The sequence below is a fragment of the Aythya ferina genome (assembly GCF_964211825.1).
Source record: "Aythya ferina genome assembly, chromosome: 4".
In the NCBI taxonomy this organism is placed as follows: Eukaryota; Metazoa; Chordata; class Aves; order Anseriformes; family Anatidae; genus Aythya; species Aythya ferina.
This window is the reverse complement of record NC_140300.1, coordinates 34,340,669-34,361,247: the sequence shown is the minus strand read 5'-3', so window position 1 is coordinate 34,361,247 and position 20,579 is coordinate 34,340,669. Positions and strand designations below refer to the sequence as shown.

The window sequence follows — 20,579 nt, the reverse complement described above, 5'->3', positions numbered from 1 at the left end:
ATTTGTTTTCTGAAGCAGCAATATTTCAGAGCTGATGTAATCTTAAAAAACAAAGTCTAATTGTTCGTTTGTCATGCCCCTGGATATAGAAGTCCTCCAATCATCAGCACAGGAGAAGGAAAACAAGAAACATGTGAAGAACTGGCATAGCACCAGTCATTTAAACTTCCATTTGCTTTTCCCAGTTTTCCTGGGAACACGTATCAACAGACCAGTTTTTGCTTTACCAGGATAGAGTCCTTTATAAGCAATCCTTATAAAATACTACAGCAGTCTAAGAAATGAACCAGAACATTACCCTAACACTACTGTAATGGTTGGTGTCATTAATGCAGATTATCGTACCACATTGCTTTTAAGAAAAAGGGAATGACAGTACACTAAGTCAAGTACAATTCTCTTTTTAGTGTGAAAAACTAGCCACGCCTTATTAATAGACAAATTTTCCACAGATATTATTAGTCTGTCTACTGCATTAGACATGGTTTGTAATCTTGACTCTGTTTAATTGAGAGTTTTACCCTTGATTTTAGAGGGATTTTACCTACTGCCCCTGCTTTTATGCAAACTTCTTGACCCCTGGTAAAGTGCATGAAGAGCCTAAAGCGAAGGAAGAGCTCCGTTTTGAACACACTATCAAGCTTCAAAACAATCTTTCTAAAATTACAGCTACTGGAAGACTTCTTTTCACAAGTCTATGGACATGCTAGTTTTTTTCCATAGTAAATTATCAGACAATCCCTCCCACAGTCACAGCTGATTTGCTTCCATATTCAAGAATTTTCAACAGAGCTTAATCAATTCAGGAAAAGAGAAGTTGCATTAAAAATACACAGAATTCATGAGGATAAACTTTCATTATCAAATAGCAGAGGATTTCTTGTGTGATCAGTGACTTTCAATTATATCACTGGGGCAGATTAAGCACTCTAACTCAACAATAGAAATATAGAATAAATACACAGGGTTACCTTTGTCTCAGGGAAATTCATCTAGAGTTATACAACTGTCAAAGAAATCAGAATTTCACCCATTCTTTAGATTATAACATTTCAATAATGTGTTTGTAATGTGATAACAACACTGTTTCAGAGCATCCACTTTTAAGAACATGATAAATAAGACCATTTTTTCAAACAATGTAGAGCAGAATTCAACTTGCATGCTAATATATAATAAAAAGAAGAAGAAAAAAAAAAAAAAAAAGAAAACAGCTAAAAAAAAAAAAAAAGTATAACACCAATATGGGCATACATATTCAACCTGAATGCCAGAGAAGCTGCAAAGTGCTTCACCACAGCAGCCATTCTCCTCTATGTAATATTATTTTCCAATGCTGGTCTACACAGGAAACTTGCACATGTTTAAAAGGTAAAGAGAGTATAGAATCCTCTGCTAGGAAATATTTGCTGAACATCAGGTGATGCCAATACTAAAGAGATGTGTTCTGCCAAGAAGACTTCCAAGGGTTTTTTCAGTATTCATCTTCTAGTCTGCATTTAGATAGAAAAAAAATCTCTCTCTAATGCGTAAGTAGAATGAAACTGTAGCAGGCTTTCCAAACTTCTAATTGTATAAATAGTCATGATTCCAAACTGCATGTAATAATTAAAGTAGCATGTTCTACTTCAGGAAAATCCATTTTTTATATTGGACATCACCCTTGGTTACACCGAGTGGAAGAACATTTCTGCTTTCTGTTACACATGCTTTTCATTTGGTATCTAAAAGTGATACTGCCATATGATATGTAAGCAAAACAGCAAGTGGGTGGAAAAAGTACTTCGGAGACTAGCATTTAAATCTTCAGGGCCTGCTCCTAGCAAAACAGATCCACTTTTAGTCAGTTTATCCCAATGCTGACCTGAGAAGATTGTCTTGTTCTGTCAGTTCCTAGGTCCTGTCCACATACCTGAGAGCTGCTCTGAGAGCTCCTTGCCTACCACAGGCAGCCCCACATTCCTTTACTTACTTCCCTCGACCCAAGGACTCCATCTTCTGCTGAACACCTTCATTTGCCCATATTGAGCAAGTCTGCACTGCATAGACAAGGTCAAGCATACCAAGACCATCTCTCAGCTTACCTGTGATATGACACAGAAAGAGAAAGAGTGGTGCCAGGACTGAGTGGTGCCATGCTTAGCAGGACCTCCTCACATAGAATCCACAGCTTGTCTTGATGCCAAGTTTCCCAAGGGACAAATTCTCACCTCCACTTACTTTAACTCAGAAAATTTTGAGTGACGTAAACTTTTTTTTTTCCTAACACTTGTCTCACTGAACTGACTTGTTCTAAAACTAGGCAACACTACCAACAGCTTATATACATTCTTGTCTCTACAGATCTAGCTGCACATCTGACTAGACAGACTTGTTTACATAACCTACCATTTTTTTCAGTAGGAGATAAGTAAAGTAAAATTTACAATACATTGTACCGAATGCATTACTGTTAACAAACACAGTATCTTGGGACATAAACTATCGGAGGCTTATAAAAGAGTATTTAAAAGATGTGGCTTGGAAAATGCAGAAATACAGAACAGGAAGAAAAAAATATCCACAGTAATCCCAAAATAAACATGGCAGCAACGTTTGCAAATTGGAGGCAATTTGCAAAAGGCAAACTTCCTTAGGTAAAAGTACTTACTATTCAGGATGGCTTAGGTTTCCAGTAAGCAGCTCTTTTGAGATCTGCTTTTATAATCATTCCTGTCTCATAAAGAAATATTTCTAACAAACCTGTATCAGCAAAATCATGTTGTCTACAAAGTCTGACCAATTAGCTGGCAGGCTATAATCTACATATTCACTGTTTTCAATTGCATTGTGTCATTTGGGCCTTCTCCATTTGCAGGGGACACAAACAAGAAAAGTTTTGATGTATGCTCATTGATGTTTGTCCAAGCATTATGAAGCAATAATCCACACGAGCCACAGAAGCTTTAACAAGGCAAAGTGAAGTGAACAATCAACGTTTTCAGTAGATTACTGCAAATCCACACCCCACCAAAACCAACTTAGAGCTTGTCTTCTTGCCACAGTGATTCTACAAATACAGCATTAATAATGCTTCGTATTAATCCTTTCTATTATGTAACCCTGCACACTGTCTTAGGAAGCAGAACACAGAGCCCATAATGCAAGTCTCCATAAGACCAAAGCATGTTTCATGGCCATCTTATCAGCTGGTTGGTACTAGTTAGCTTTAAGTTGGGAATCAACAAAACTTTTTGGAATTGTTCTTTTGGACTAAAGCATTTTTGTAGAATATGAGGGAAAATCAACCTCCCATGATGAGGCTGTGCAAATTCTTATGCCTTTGATTGCATAACAGAAAGTCATTAATATACACGTATCTTTTCCTTTTCTAAACAGGGCATGACGTACTGACAGTTCAACAGAAATTTAGTTTAATCTTCTCTTCCTCTCCCTCATAGCACATTGGATTTTCAGATCAAACGCTATTGTGAAATCACAGACAAAAACATGAGAAACCTAACTGACAAAAATCTGCTTATGGCCCTTTTATAAATCCATTTACGTGCCAACATTTTACCTTTTTTCTGTAACGTCTCCATTTTTAGTCATAAGATCATAATTTCAAAAGAAAAAGGTTAGCCCAACAGTTATTCATATAGTCTTGCAGCAGGTGAAAGAAATTATTAAATTATTCTTAATGACAGAGCAATTAGGATCAGACCTCATTAAACTCAGCTGTATTTGGCCTGATATTATCAGTCATCTAATACCCCAGAATTACATCCTCATATTGTAAAGGACTTCAGTCATGCCAGAGTAGCATGAGGCAAAAAATTATCTTTGTTCCTCAAGACCAGCACCCTCATTTATCCTGTGCCTCACGTTCTCTCAGAAAAGCAAACCCCACAGTGCCTGAAAAGGTTCAAAATACATCTACCTTAACACTGCTATATCCAAGATAGTCGCTCATCAAAAGGGACTGGTAAGAAGAGAAAATATTCTATATTGTTCCAGGTGTTATTACTGCAAAAATAGGGGCAAAAAAGGCCAGAAACTTGACAAAGTATTTCAGCTGTTCAGCTACGGTATTTCAGTAGCTCTGTCAGAAGCTGCCCCTACATATCTCAGCCTGATCAGAAGTACTGGGATACTTCATTGTGCTGTTCACACAAAGCCACAGGGGTCTTTTCAACAACCCACTACTCAATGGGCAAAGTAATTCATTCATGGCCCTCCTCTGGTGCAAATCAGGAAAATAAAATAAAAAAACAAACAGTAGTCTTTTGATATATTTTAATTTTCAGACTATTTAAAAAAAAAAAAAAAAAAAGTAAAAAAGTAAAAACGAAATGGAAAAGCACAACCAACAGGAGAAAAAAAAAAAAAAAAAAAAAGGAAAAAAAAGGACAACTTTAGAACAACATCTCTATCCAGTCTTTCAGTCTTCCTTTTTTGGATTTAAGTAGGAAATTTCAAGGAAAGCGGATAAATAAAATAAATGAACTATGCTTCATTTTGAACTGGTACATTTGGTGATGTTTCATTTTAACTCAAGGGACAGCAAGGCTCAAGTTCAGAGAGCTGCGAAATAATGCTAGAACTTAAACATAGGAAAGATCTGCTAGACTGTTCAGTCCTACCACTACCAGTGCTCTGTGTATTGGGGCATGCTTTCATTACTGGTAGTGATAAAGGGTGCAAAAAGTACTGTTTTTTATCATTTCCTTGGGCATTTACTCTTTAATAAGAGACAGCTCAGCATTAACCTTCATATAGTAGCCCTTTAGAAGTTATGGAGGATGAAACTAACATGCCACAAAAAGAATTTATATAAATTAATCTATTAAATTAATTAATCTATTAAATGTAGTGAAAATGGTAAACTTCTATTTTTTCAAGGTTTTAAAAATAGATCCTCTATCAGGAATAAGAGTCTTTACTCAGTTGTAAGAAGGTTCAGAGACTTTACATAAAAAGTATCAAATCTAAAGGCTTTCCTTACATATGCTCACAATGGTACAGCACTTATTTCACAGCATTATAAGCAAGTAATCTTCTCAGTTACCAGGGATAGAGGGAGTTTGTGGGTTTGGCATGCAGCCGAACAGGATATGAACTGCAATGCAACAACAGGCAAATAAGCAGCATTCTCCTTGCAAAATCCTTTAGTTCCTGAAGCTAGACCCAGAGACTCCCAAGAGACTCCCAACACTTTCATACAGGCATTTTGGAGTTAATACGATACTTCTGGTTTGATGAGACTGCAGAAAAAAAAAAATAATAATAAAAGAATAAAATAAAAAAAGCTCTCCATGAAGGCTCATCTCCTGTCACAGATACGTTATGACAGATCCCAAAACACCATCACTGTAACCAGCACTCTGAAAGGCTGCTCACCACTGACCCCCTAGTTCATAGTTAACCCTATTTGACTGCACATGGGAAAAAAGGAAAAAGAACTCCGCACTTTTACTGAAAAATAATAAAAACACTGATCAAAACAAAAATTAAAATCTATTTCAACTAGCAAAAGAGTTTTAGTGGGGGGAAAAAAGGCTGATCCATAGCCAAACACTCTGTTAGAGAACTGGAGAGTGTAGCTGGCCTGAAGCATGCATACCCTGCTCTGCTGCCTGCTAAAGTAAAAATAATGTTTACATGTACAGACAATGAACTCTGCACATAGAGTTCAGACCTTGGGCTTTCAACCCTGCCATCACAGCGCCTCAGATCCAGGCTAGAGAAGCATCAGGTTTAGATGCAGGAAGCAGCAGGCTGTTACCACAGAGGACCAGCTGTCAGACTAATCATATTCACAAGAGCCTACAGCTCTTATCCTTAATTGTTGTTTTAGATAACGGAACAAAATAAATTCTGTCCTTCTCTTATTGGGTATTCACAACAAAAAGCGAATGCTACAAATACTCACCTATCTATTGAAAGTATGACAGGTAAGCTCTAAAGAGTTCAGTTTTGATTCACATTTTATTGTATTACACTTCACATGGCATCTCACAACAACTTTTCAATGAAAAAAAAAAAAGGTTAAAAAAAAAATGCTCACCCAAATTGCCTCCTGCTCACCCAAGTTGCAGTGTTATCAGGTCAACACAAGTTACTGTTTTTAATAGCAAGTAAAACGGTAAGCAAGGACTTGAAAAAAGAACTGAATGGTATAGCTCTCATCAGGTCACTTTCTCTTTTTAAGTAGCTTTCACCAGGATCCAACCACCACATCAGCAAGATGCCATCTTCTTTCTGAAAGACTTAATACAAAATCAAATAACTCCACAGAGTTATTGGATTAGGTAAACACAACTTGTCAGAACTCAAAATTCCCTTTTCTGCTAATAAAATTTTGTGCAAATGCAATATGATAGAAAGCCTGACTTTATACAGTAATTTTAGTTTTAGTAAGATAGCTCTGCATGAGTAGCTGTATGCAAAATATTGCATACAGCAAAAAAATGTTGTATGCAACAGCAAAAAAAATGTTTTTTATGCAAAAAAAATGACAATGGGATATTTTCTACTGAAGATGGAAAGAGAAAATAGGAGTGGTTTTGATTTTATGAATTGTCAATGTCTAAGGTGTTATTTTGCAAATATAAAATCTATAAATTCTTAAAACTTAGATCCCATTGTTCATGATTTGTGCTTGCAACTCAGGATTTTATTAAGATGTTTCTTATATTCAGGGGTGGACTCACTTTTCTTTCTCTACAGAGAATATACATTGCAAAAAGAAGGGAAGAAATATATCTTCTACCTGCCTTCTACCTAAGTATTCAGGCACTCACAAGAGCTTAAAATGATTTCATATCAAGAAATACAGAGCTGAAGTGCTGCATTTTCACCACTGAAGCTGAGAAAGACAGAAGACTTTATGGACTCTCCCTTGCACAATGAATGTCGCCAATACACCAATATAAACTTCTTAAGCCAAACTGTCTTGCAGGTGATAGCCTGTAAGTTAAATTACACAGTCACACCATCACAAGCACTAGAACTACCCCAAATCTAAGGCAGTTCAGAAGCAAAGCCTTGGCTTTGCACATACCGCATGGTGACAGCACTACCAGAGTAATACATCTATATTTCCTGTTTCCTTTTTGTTCTAGTAGAAAGGACAACTGATGAACAATGGAAAAATATCTGAGACATCCCATACCGCAAGGGCTGCTGAAGGCCAGGTCATTTGTCCACAGCCAGAGCAGGCGAGTGTCAAAAGATGTGATGTTCAGGCGCTGTTTGGATGCGTGCCCTGAGCAGATGCACAGCTTACCAAAAGTGCTTAAAAGGCACTTACTAAGAACACAGCAATACTTTTGGCATTTCTGCTTTCTGCCTCAGCCAGAAACAGAAACACAAAGAGAGCCAAAAAAAATCATATACAAGCATTTCAGTACCTTACAGTTTTGTCTAAAGACCAGTTACAAACCCAGAGTGGCTCAAGGTGTATGTGCTAGCCACCATATTTACCCAGTGTGATTTGCTTCTCCTCACTGTGGGATGAAGGACTCACTAACCAGTTTGCATCACAGGCATCATTGCAAACATCCCACTGAAATCAAATACCTCATGTCATCAAAATCTGCCTGCAGAGACCAGTAGAGAAAAAACAAGAAAAGTACAACAGAAAGACAATTTCTTTGGAGAGTCACATTTTTGTTTGCTCTTTATTCAACACATTTAACCATTTCCATGACCCATAAATGCCATGGTTTTGCTTCTTCAATTTCCCTTTATTCCCACTGACTGGCAGAAAACGTCCCACCTATTTTAACAACTCTTAGGACAGTGACGTTGATACCCAGAATCAAATCATTTCAAACTGGGGACACTTCAAACTATTGCCTGCCAGAAAACAAGCACCTTTCATGATGTGCCCCCTTAGTAAAGCTCTGTACTCAGAGAACTTCATCACTGCTCGGGGTTACTGAAGTTCACCAGCAGTAGACATACTAATAAATGTATTGACTTTTTTTTTCTTTAAAACATAAAGATCCCAGAGAATAACAAAAGAGAGTGCTTCAGTAAAGGGGGACAGGACAGTTTCCTTCTGAATGGTTGAAGCAAAACCTTCAACCTTCAGAACAACTGAGGTGCAATGTATACACTTAATTTCAGCTTTGTTTAGCTTTCTTAGACTCCAAGCCACCCCACTACAAGATCCTTTTGTTTTTAAAACTTTGGGTAATGAAAGAACCATCCATCAGCTGTCAGGGGAGCTATCAGGAAGCAAGTTTCTAATCCCCACTCATGTATCGCAGGCGTTTCCTGGAACACCTGCACTGACAGTTTTCAGAAAAACTACTGGGTGAAGGCAGAAAGCTTTGTGGGGGCTCAGAGCAAACCACGTAAATAGCAGCAGTGGCAAAGCCACAGGAATTTCTGTGTGCGCACGCACATGTGTGTATGTGTATTTGAGGACTCTAGACAAATTTGTTCTGGGATCAATATGGTTTGTGGATACAGCCTTTTCACCACGCTACCCTGCTGTTTTCCTGGCTTTTGGTAACAGATGATAATTGGATACACTACCCTAGAGTAGGAAGCACATAATATGAGAAAGCTGCTGTTAATTCAACACACAGGTCTTTCCCTGAGCTTGGGGACCAATGGTTATGAGCCTCATTACAGATGACTGGGGGGTTACAATTTGGCACCAGCTTTGGAGATTTTATCATCTGATGCTAGTCCTCTTAGGAGCAAAAACAAAATCTTCTGAGTGCTTATGCAAAAGACAAACTTAGCACAAGATTCTTTTTTTTTTTTTTTTCTCTGAGTGTGGACCTGAGTTTTTCAATTAAGAAAAGTGAGTGACAGTGTTTACCTATGGCCAAGGATGTGAGAGGCCCAGGTTTGACTTCACTCAAATCAAAGCAGACATTTCCCCCAAACCACAGGGCAGCTAACATCCACACCCCTCTCCTGAAATTAATGCATCTTACTGCCAGTCTTATTCATGGTGGGGAGATATGGAGGGAAGCAGAGGGCCAGCTTTGTTATCATAAATTCAGAGAGCAAAGAGAAAGTAGCATCATGTGTCTTAGATGATACTGCAGAAAATAGATAGCTCTGTTAGCAACCATTCTCTCACCATGACCATCCCACTAGAAGCACACCAACTGAATGAATGAGGCTACTCTGTAGGACAAGACTGTTTGCCTTTCTACAACTGCATACCTTGGGTCCAAGAAGCCCAATTCCTAACCCCATTCTGATTGTCATTTTCTTTCTATTACACACTTTAAATTCAAAGTTTCTACCTATGGATCACCACTGCTCAGCTGGGATACTGCTGTTTGCTTCTCAGATCTTTCAAAATTCAGAACATGATGATCACGTAGCATCTGTGGAAATCAAAATTCCCAAGGTAAACACTTTACTTGCAGCTGACAGTTCTACTGGGCACTTTCATTCCTGGTGCAAAACTTAGTACAATATAAAAGGGAGTTATAAAACATCAACTTCCCAAATCAACCCTTCAAAGTTTAAAATTGATCTATCAGACATCACACTTTGCATTACGATCACTTCTTTAACATTTGTTTTTCAATACTTACAAAGATACAACTGTAATTACTAGTCCATTACTACATCTGACTGCTCCAGAAAAAGGGCCATGTGGAGCTTGCCTTTCTAGAGCAAAACCCAAAGCCTTTAGTTTGTACTTGCTTAACTGGCTATATCTTGGACTGGCAAAACACATATTTATTTGTTTAAAAGAAAAAGGAAAAAACACAAAGTAAAGATAAAATGAGTTTCCCAATGACCAAGTTTGCATCAAGATATCTTCCCAAAGATATTAAAGAAAGTTCCAAGTCCTACAAATACCATTTTTTCTACAGGAATCATGTTACCAGATTCACTCAATTTACACCAGTATACATAAGAGAAGAAAAACGTTCCAGATACCTATTTCAAGTAAACTATAAAAATGGAGAGAATGGATTTTTTTTGCCTAGAATTTTAGGATTTTTGAGATGGACCTTTTTGAGCTATGTATGTGATGTCTGAAGAATGAAGAATGTCTACAGAAAAATATTCTCCATTGTTTTCTCCTATCCGCCTTTATTTTCAAGTTGCTTGATGACTGATAAAACCTGCACAACTTTTGTTCCAATACATGCCAGTGAGTCTGTTTAAGTGGTTTCAAACTGCAGAAAAAAAATTCAATTCCCAAATTCAGCATAAAACAACACAGATGAGGAAGCATTAAATAAGATCCTCTAAAACATGAAATACCAGAAAAGAATGACTAAACTGACCCCTAAAGATTAACCAAACCCTCACACACATGTTGTTATTCTTTTCATCCAGGCAGTTAGGCAAAATTCAGAATGAGGTGGGCTGTTTCCAGGAGGAGGTAAAACAGGCAGTGAAGCCAAGTGACTTTTATGCAATCTTGCTTAATTACAAAGAACATGCACAGCCCTGTTTTCTTGCTGAAACACAATGTCACTTTTGTTAGACATTTTTCTTTCCTTTTTCACGACATTTGACAACAAGTAGCAGACATCTTGATGTTTCCTTTCATGCCTTTCTATGATAGGTTCCTGGAATACCAGGAAGACTTTTCTGTACAACCTTCTTACACAAAGGAATGTCTGCTTCTCAATTGACATGACTACACCCACTCAGCAAGAAGTCTAAAGAGATTTATCAGTTAACATTTTGGGTTTCTTGTATAATCAGTTGAGAGAAACAAAGCTCATGTCATCCTAAGGTAAAACCTAACATAGGTCAAGTGAATGAATCAGTCTGTAAGTGCCTATAGAGGAAGCCTAGACTAAATTTCTGTGAGATAAAGCCTACCTTTTTTTTTTTTTTTTTTAAAAAAAAAAAGAAGAGAAACATTATTTCCTGCTTTGGGAATGATCCCAGCAAAACAATGATGCTGTTGGATTAAGATTCTTTGTCAAACAGGGACTGGATAGATAATCATTGTCTGAAAAATAACTGAGAAGTCTCCAGTACAAAGCAATAACCCAGCATTTCTGATGTCCAGGATATCAGCAAACCATCCAATGGGAGTCATCTGACATCTGACTGCTGTATTAGTATTGTGTAGGTTGATATCCTGTCCCAATTGTAAATGTTATTTGTGGTGCAATCTACCTCTCACAATAGCCATTTAACACTTTGGCTTTCATGGGAAATAGGTAAGTGAAAAATCCAGAGAAATATGAAAACGTACAACAACATAAAAGGAAGAAAAGCACTACCCAACTTAAGGAGAGGTAGAAAACTGATTATTCATCATTTATAACATAAATATTACAAATATGCACTTACACTATATAAATGTCGACACAGTATTGGGCTCCAACTCTTAGGAGCTAGTTATAGAAAACAAGTCCTCTGCAGAAAGAGACAGTCCCTGTTTAAGTGGGGCTGTTTATCTGTCCCTAATTATGTGCCCATTTTCCAGTACCTCCAGAGTTGCTGTTCCAACAGAGTATGAGTCGAGCTGACATACTCTATGGCTCTGATAAGAGCTTCTGGTTATGGCTTAGCACTTTGGAAAGTGAAGAGACAGACAAAGACTAACAAAAAAAAAAAAAAGAAAAAAAGAAAAAAGATAAACAAGCCAAAGATGTAACTAATAAGGAAATTATGAAATAAGATCAAAGATAAATAATTGCTTTGTACCATCTGCAGTGTGACGCTATATTCCAACAGAAGAAGCCATCGCACTAACAACCAGTCTCCTGTCTGATGCTGAGAAACATAGATGTTCTGCATCACCAGCTTTCCTAAAAAACGAATCTGCCGCCACGTTTCACATAACAGTGTTTTGTTGTTGTTGTTTGTTTTTAATGGCAAAAGTCATTTATCCTGGACTTTTCTGCATTACAATTGAAAACGTTCTTAACAGTATGTAGTGTTTTTGTGAACTTGTGCCATCATTGAGGAGTCTATACTGCAAACTACCTTGACACACCAGAAGCTCCAGGTACCTCAGCCCTCCATTTTGGTATTATTTGACATTTTCAAAACTTCTACTTACTTTCTTAGCCTTACGGTTCACCCTACTTTTCCCCAAAGGGGAAAAAGACTTCTATTTTGGGTCCCTCAGAAAGGTGTGTTGTGTTAGCCAACTCTGTTCTACACAGTGATCCTGTCTGAAGGATCACCAACCCACACGTTGCACCAAGCACACAAGTATGCAGCCCACAACAAATTCCACAAGGCGGCACAGAAAGGTTAAATGTCACAACACTGAATCAACCAGCAGCTTGCAACTTTCAAGGATGCACTTACCATGCTCAAGACACCCCATGCTGCTCTCTGCTGCTCTCATAGCAAAGAGAAAGAGGGTGTCCAGCACTGAAAGCAACTGGACTTTGGAAGAAGCACATAATCCTAGTTTGCATGAAAACCGGAGTGAAATTCTGGTTCTGATGAAGACAATTGGACTTTTCCAATTGGTGTTATTGAACTGGAGCTGACGTTCCACCCTAGAAACTTCCCATTGAAAACATACTACTATAAACTTTCTTTCGTCGATCACATATTAACAACAACAACAACAACAAACAGAAGACTCACAGCAGATGAAACAAAGGAAGTCTCAGATGTAAACTGAAGTATAAGCTCAGATGTAAACTTTGTATGCAAAATGTCTCATGGTTAGATTCCCAAATTCATTTTCTAACGTGCTAAAGAAGCACTTCTTATCAATGTGAATTAAGGTTAAATCTCTTACTTCTGGAAAGAGAGAGAACAAGTACAAAAATTGCTTTTGATAATCACTTATTGCCTACACTGGAACAATAACTGGACTGTGTCATTACTTGGAAGAGATGAACTGATTAAAAAGAAGGAATGACTGTATCATTAAAAGCAGAAGAATTATAATTCATTAACTATTTTGGCACTGTACCACCATGTGTTGCGTGCTGTATCTTGCATCCTCTATGTTGTAATTTAGATCCTCAATTTCAATATTATTATCAGGGGAGTCAAGGGATGCCATTGTACGTCGCTTTACATCTCCTTTTATTTAACTGGCAAGTACTGTTCAATCTTTCAAGAAATGCTAATATTTTTAGTTTTAAGCTGCTGTTTTTTCTTGAGAGAGCTGTAACAAGTAACAAGGAGATTTGTTCTCTGCTGTAGTATCTCTAACTAGAATTAATTCTTGGGATAGAGTCATTACACTGGCATTGCTCTTCTAGCAGCGTAGGAAAGAAAACAATGATGAGGGGGAACATCTTGTATGCTAACCAGTCACACAACTGGTGAACGCAGTCTTAAGTAAACTAAGAACATACCCAAACTCCACATCACTGATTTCTCATCCAGCAGGAAACTAGCTTGCATGACCAGGAACATCTGCTACCACTCAGCCATGGGATGATAAAACTTATATAAGACACCATCTTATACTGTCAACAATTCTGTTTTTCTTTCATTATTCAGGTACTGGCCACTGCTAAATAATTACAGTGGGATTTTCTCAAAGAGCAGGAATGTAACCCTTTGCTACATATATAGATTCCAGCATATCCTCTCTTCTGTGATGGCCCTGACTCCTTAAGTATGAATGCATTTTATTCACATTAATATGTAAGATAAAAATCACCTATCCCTGGCTGCTGCTCCCACAGTTACGCTGAGGCTGGATTCTCAAGAAGAGGAATGTTGATTTGGAAACTTACATAGCACACAGGCATTTTCAGCATTTCAGTACATGCTGCTCAATGCTTTCATACTGCTTTAAAGGCCAGCAGAAAAACATTGTATTAGCTGTATTCAGGCCTCTGCAGAGCTGAGTTTAAAAATCATCAAATCTGTGTTGAACTAAATATTATCATGAATAGGATATAATCCTTCTTTCCAATGGCTGCAGGAACAGTATTTGCAATCCAGTACATTTTCTATCTGGGCTTTTGCAATAACATTTATTATTACTCTACTTTACACATGAAATTCAGTGAGAGAGGAGGGATCTACAACATTTCAATCTAGGCTATCTGACTGCATTTACATTAACTTTGTCATTCATATCTAAAGCATAGACTATAATGTACACAGTAAAACATACTCCAGAAACGTACCTAATGCACTGTTATCACTAAAGGGTGTTGAGTCCCTAGATCCAAATTAAATACAATACAATACAGGCACCAGGTCCTCAGTGTGAACTTTTCCACTTTCCAGATCCACTCCTACTGAGATTACTAACTGCTAATAGACACAGCCTGTATCCACAGACTGCTGAGAGCAGTCTCCTATCGGCAGCATATGTGAGCTTCCCTCTTATAGACACAATAGACACTTAACAGTCTTCTTCCCCACCAACCAGGTCGTGTGTGGTGGGAGCCATCACACGTGATTAAACAAAACACAGAAGTGTACTGATTTCACAGGTAATGGCGAATGCCATGAGCAAAATAGACGGCACCCTCTGCTGTACTCTCTGAACATTTTCTGAATGTATTTGTTTAAAAAGAACAAAAGTTGTTTTTATAATGATTGGGGTTTTGCTCACCACTAGCTGAACAGCTGACTTCATGGTGTAGTCACATGAACCAATGTTTCCTTTTCCCCCTCTGTCAGAAAATATGTTCCCTTGCTTGTATTTCTACTGCTGCCCTTTCTATCTGGGTGCTTAACACATCTTGCTTAATAACACATCACTTAAGACCTCGGAGAACCCAGACATTTCATTGAACCTTGCAGCAGCATCTTTTTGCTACAACCCGAACTATGCTGACTTGTAAGTTCAGGTAGTCCACATAAACCAGTTGCCTGACATCTTGTTCAAAGGCATCCTCCTCCCACTGTTAGCCCTTCTCTAAAACAAAGACAAATCACAACAACAGCATGCTCTGCTCCAGAGCTTTTCAATATGTGATGGCACAGAGAGGGTCAGAAAGCAATCAGAAATAGATCCTGGATGATTTTCCATCCTTCATTTTTGTCTCTGCTTGTGAAGACTTTTAAAATACTTGTAGCAACATACAAAACTAGAGATTGCTTTGCTTCTATTTAGATCCCAGCAAACAACAAGAAGCAAGGAGCACCCTGCTTCTCGGCACGACAGAGCACCAGAGCCACCCATCCGCTTGCTGCCCTTCCCTGCTGCTCTCAGCTGTTTTCACTCTTACAGGCTCCAGTCTCTGTTTTCAGCTTCCATGGCAGGCTTTATTTTTTAACAGAGCAGTAATTGTACGTGTTAAGCATTAGAAACAGCAGCCCATTAACAATGTGAAACAAATCTGAGAACTGAAATGACTATGAGGCAGCTAAACCCAATGCAGCAGCGTGGTTAGACCGCTCCAGGTTTAAGTGCTCCAGAAAGAGGTAATGAATGGGTTCTCAGTGACATGGTTTTCTACCAGAAATTTGCCAGACTTCCTGGAAATGATGTACGTTTCAACAAAGAACTTTAATTGGGATGGAATAAAAGAGATGACCACCACATAGTTACTTGTGTAGTGTGAAGAGACAACCTAGAAAGCACTCAGCACAGTATTTAGAGTGCATCTTCCTGAGATGGCAAAGATAGCAGTTCACCTCTGTGTTCTCTGCTAGAAAAGGATTAATTCTGAAGCCAGGTTCTCTCTCAGTATGGTGCACTAACCACAGGACTAACTACTTAACTACTCATAAAAGTCTTGCTCTTCCTTCAGGAAAGACAAAATAAATGAATAAATAAATGTGTCTTGGTTTCACCCTCATGGGGATGTCTTGGTGACAAAAAAAGTCTGAGAGACTAGATAACCATTTCTTCTCCATCTATGGCTTCCTTCTTTTACTGAAAAACAAAGTTTCACCGATCACAGTGATGCAAAGGTTCCAGGCCCAATTCAACTCTTCATGAAGTGTGAATGGCCAGATGACACCAACATGTAAGTGAGATTTATTTCATCACAGTTTGCTTTGCCCTTTCCTCCCATATGCATGATCTATGCAATTCTCATGTGGCACAGGGTCTGCCAGTTGTATAGGCAGTGAGAAACTCCAGCTGGCTTATCCTGTAGCTGTCTGTCTGCTCCATCACCTGCTTTAAAGTCCTTCCACTGGACACCAGTTCTGGTTTTAGTTTAATTCCTTGATCTTCTTTCAAAACAACAAGAACAAAAAAATAACCGAACTTTAAATATCCGGAAAACTAAAAATCATGAAAGACTCTTCTGGATTTCAGAGAACTTAAAACCCAAAGAACTGGAGAGCTGAGAAGAATTCCCCTCTCACAGGAGGTCTATCAAGCCTTGATAAATTTGTCAAAGAGAAAAAAAGATGAAGGTGGTATGACAATCTTACAAAATACACTTAAATTCATTCAGGATCACTAAACATAAATGCACAAAATTCATTTCAGGATGACTAAATCCTTGTCCTGGTCTTGCAGCCTTCACTAGAAGCCACTATTGCCAACTGTTGGAAATAGCATATTGGGCTACAAAGACCTGAGGTCTGAGCAAGAATGGCAACTCTTTTGTTAAATACTTTTTGAAACAACTATATCCTCAATAAATAAACACTCATACTACTCTTCTAAATCAGCTCTAACCAAGTGAATGTTTATAACCACAGCTAAAATAAAAATATCTCAAGATTTTAGTGCTGAAATTACAAAAGTGTTAGAGAATGCATGAACTCAGTAAGGTCTTCATTATTTTTATTGAATTGATGCTAGATTCTGAGTATCACAGGGCTGCTTAACTGAATAAAATAAATGGAATATAAAAGAGAACATTCTAGAGAGTATAACTGTTAGCATCAAGTGACCATCTTACACTTTTCTTTCTTGATAAATGCTTTCCACAATTTTTCATCTTTTAACACTTCCCAGAGATTACTTATGCTACCATCTTCAAATTTTTGTTTCTACATCTTTACACTGTATTTCTACATCTACACTGTAAAGATGTAGAAACTTTCTTTCTTTCATCTTTCTTTTTGACACTTGCTTCTTCTTATAGAAAACATTAAGTACATGACCTTTAGCCATCTCAGCCTCAGAACAGATCCTTGAATCATTGCTACAGTCACTATAAAATATAAAATATAAAATATAAAATATCACCTCAAGAAAAAAAATAAATAAAACAAACAATAAAAGATTCGTTACTCAATAATTCCGACATAAAATGAATGACAGTAAATGGATTGACACAAGTACAATGGTAGTAGGAAATCAAATGCAAAAGAAAAATAATCTCATTGACTTGATGCAGTCTTGTAACGTACAGAGTCAGTGAGCTGTGCAGGATTATTTTGAATGTATGTAAATGAGTTAAAATCATACTTTGTTTACAACCGTTCATTGAATATATGAAATACATGTAGATCTCACTATCACAGGCTGTCTCATGTAATAAAAAAGCAGAAAACTGTTTTTTGCAGTTGTTGGTTTATATATATGAGTATCTAAAAATTATATTGCCTTTTTATTCTCAAAGAGCTGAAGAACAAACAAAATTACTTTAGATCTATAAAAGTAATATTTTTTTAAAGTGAGCCAATGAAAAGATTAATGTTTCAATTTGTGACAAAACAAAACAAAAAAATCAGTTCTCTCCTTTTTTTTCTGCAAGTCAGCCTGGAATAAGGAGTGTTGTCTCAAATAAATGTGATTCAGGAAAACAAACATATAAAAAAATCAGTGTTATTCAAAGACAGCTAACTGGTGGATTGATTAGTGACCAGTCAATATGCAGTCTGCTCTGCATGACATTTGAAAAAGTATTTCAAAATTTCATTTTAACACATACTCCACTAGTAATGAAAAATGTGCTGTCACTGATAAGTGGCCTTACCAGAAGAGTTTGTGGTGAAAAGGCTTTGAAAGAAGGAAATGGAAAGGGTATGGCCTTTCATTACATTAGGTAAATCTATTTGACCACAGAGAGGTTGAGACTCTGCTGCTGAGGTTACAAGCTAAACAGGCCATCAACTTAATTAATGTACGACTTTTCAACCAAGGGCACATTTTAGCTACACCCAACGATCAATGTAATTCCTTTACAAGGTTAACCCTCTGCCACCAGAGCCGACTTTGGCAGGTAGCCCGCGAGCAGCCCGGCACCACTCGCGAATCTCTCCTAAACCACCTTGGGGGAGCAGCCAGTTCTCAGGCTGCGGGCGGACAGCTGCAGCCAGCTGCACGCCAAGAAACGCAGCCCCCAGCCAGGCTGCGAGCTCCGTGCCAGATGACTCTCTTCCCTCGGAAAATGGTGGAAACAGCAGCAACTCCACTGCCTTCAAAGCCTGCCCTCCCCTCCCCTACCTCGAGTGAGAAAGGTGGCCAAAGCTGGGTGATTAACCAGAAGATGTTTCCCACAGTCTGCCAGTAAGCACATCCTGTACTTTGATAAGTACATTATCCTATTCTTCAATTCTGCCTTAAAATCCCATTCTTCTGCCTGACAGCTCCTGTCTCACATACAAATCCAGTATTTTGGATTCTTGGTTGGGAGGCTGTCACTGGGCTCTTGAGGCTGGAAACTGTTACTCACGCAGAAGGCTTGTTGTGAAACCTGAAACCAGGTGAAAATTCACCATTTCCTCCTTCCCTCCCTCTCCCCAGCCCAGGGGTTCACACCAGCTCTGCAGAAGCTTTTGCCAAGTTTTGGGAGCATTTGAGCACACCTGGGTTGAGCCTCCAAAGCCAAGGATGTGTAGATGTTGATAGAAATTATGCAAAGCAAATGCAACGCTCCCAGACATTTCACATCACCTCTGCTCCTAGTCACTCCTGCTATAGTTGACACAGCCTCCCTGGTCGGATGAATACTACTTTTAAAGCTGTATTCTGATCCACTTTTGTTGTTGGCTAGAAACACACACAAAATGTGTACCTTTCTCTGCTTCCAAATAGTTTCATAAAACTGAAGTTTGGTGACATTAAGCACAAGAGCCCCATTAAACCCAAACCACCTCTATACGGTAAAGCATTTTCTGCACACACCAGGGACCTGGTCCAAACAGGGCTTGGCTCATATGCTCCACGGTCACCCCTCACTTCTCCCTCTGGAAAGTCCTGGACTATGGGCCCACATCAGAGCCCATGTGCCCTGGCTCTTAACTCTTCGATTTTCTAATTTCACTTCAAAACACTGCATCCACTAACTTTGTGTGAAACCTATAGACCATATTTAGCCTACAGCATCTACCTTCTTAGGCAAGATATTCAAGTTTTGATTTGTAGGCATTAAGTGACAGAGGCACAAACCCATATTACAAAGGGCACTATCTAAATAGAAGTTACAGACATGATAACTATAGATGAGGCATGGGTGCTCACCGCCCTTCTCTCTGAGACGCTCACATTCGGAACAAAACACCTGTTCGAAGAGCATGAAAGGAGGTACACAAGCCTAAATGAGAGAGGAAATCCAGTACTGTGAACAGAATTTGCTTATGCTATTAGTCATTTATGAAATAATTAGTGTTATTTATATGTTATCTCTACCACACTGAACACAAACACTGGGATTGTTTCCTATATTTCTCTCTTCTTGTACAGTATTTAAAAACAAAAGAGAAGTTGGGGCAATTTGAAAATCTTTTCTCATCTGCCAGCATCCCACCTTCCTACACCATTGCCACTTGCATTTCAGCAACCAGCACCAGTTTCCTTGTTGTTTTTTTGTTTGTTTGTTTTGGTTTGTTTTTTTTGTTTGTTTGTTTGTTTGTTTTTGTTTGTTTGTTTGTTTCTCTTTTTCTTTTTTTAAACACCAGCAGCTGCTTTCACAGAAGTGATTGATGGTCAGTTGCCTGCTTCTGTACCTCTTCACACTTGGGCAGGGAGGGCACTTCCTTTACCTTTGGCTGTTCACTGCTCTGCCCCCTCTACATCACTTGTTCTCACTTACCCTCCCAACAGCAACAGCATTCACCCCTACCTCTCCCTCCCCTCAGGATCGCTCCCTACACTCTCCACAGCAGGAGGAAGGGACACAGTGCAGCCTCACATCACAAGGGCTCAGCCCACCAGGCAGACTGTGGCATGGGGCAGGTCCCCAGTGAACATCCCATAGCCAAAATGCAGGGAACTTCTGTCTCCTTGCACAGTTAAGTCTGCTTTAGCTTGCCATCTTTGAGAAAAGGGTGATGGGACTTTTGTGCCTGAGGAGTGATGCCTGCCTGGACTAGCAGTGCAACAGCAGCACAACCAATAGTGACAGACCCAGAGACCCAGAGCTGGGGTTAGATCAGCTGCAGACAGTTTTTTAAGGATTTCCTGTCATAACCTCACCTCCTTTAAAAGCACATTTGCATGCATCTGTCTCTCTGTGTGTCACTGAGACTGGCTTGGTCTGGGAAAGCCAGGTAGCAAATGTGATCCCACTTGGAGCCAGACCTTGCTTTCTTTTCAACATAATAAGAATGGGTCAGACAAAGCATCCTGATTTACTCAGGTGGAGGGATTTTTCAGAGAGGAATGGAAAAGGAGTGGGTGCGGTGGCTTATGCTAATTATCATCTATTTATTTTGGGAGATAAGCTACTTATACATGGTATGTTTGGTTTGGATTAACTTGGGCAGACACAGAATGACTGTCCACAGTTTGACCTTGACATGAGTAACTGGCCTTTGGCAGGGAGGGGGGACATTGACAGATATTGCCTGAA

General features: G+C 38.7%; 1 protein-coding gene across 1 annotated transcript in view; it reads right to left on the bottom strand.

Annotated features, from left to right (window-relative positions):
* The window catches only part of LOC311435742 (uncharacterized protein), a 100,469-nt gene extending 96,849 nt beyond the window's left edge, over nt 1–3,620 (bottom strand). Inside the window, exon 1 of the mRNA XM_084517126.1 lies at nt 3,560–3,620. Within this exon, the coding sequence (XP_084373252.1) occupies nt 3,560–3,581 (22 nt within the window). The 5' untranslated portion in view covers nt 3,582–3,620. The remainder of the gene's footprint in view (nt 1–3,559) is intronic.
* Nucleotides 3,621–20,579: the final 16,959 nt, after the last annotated feature.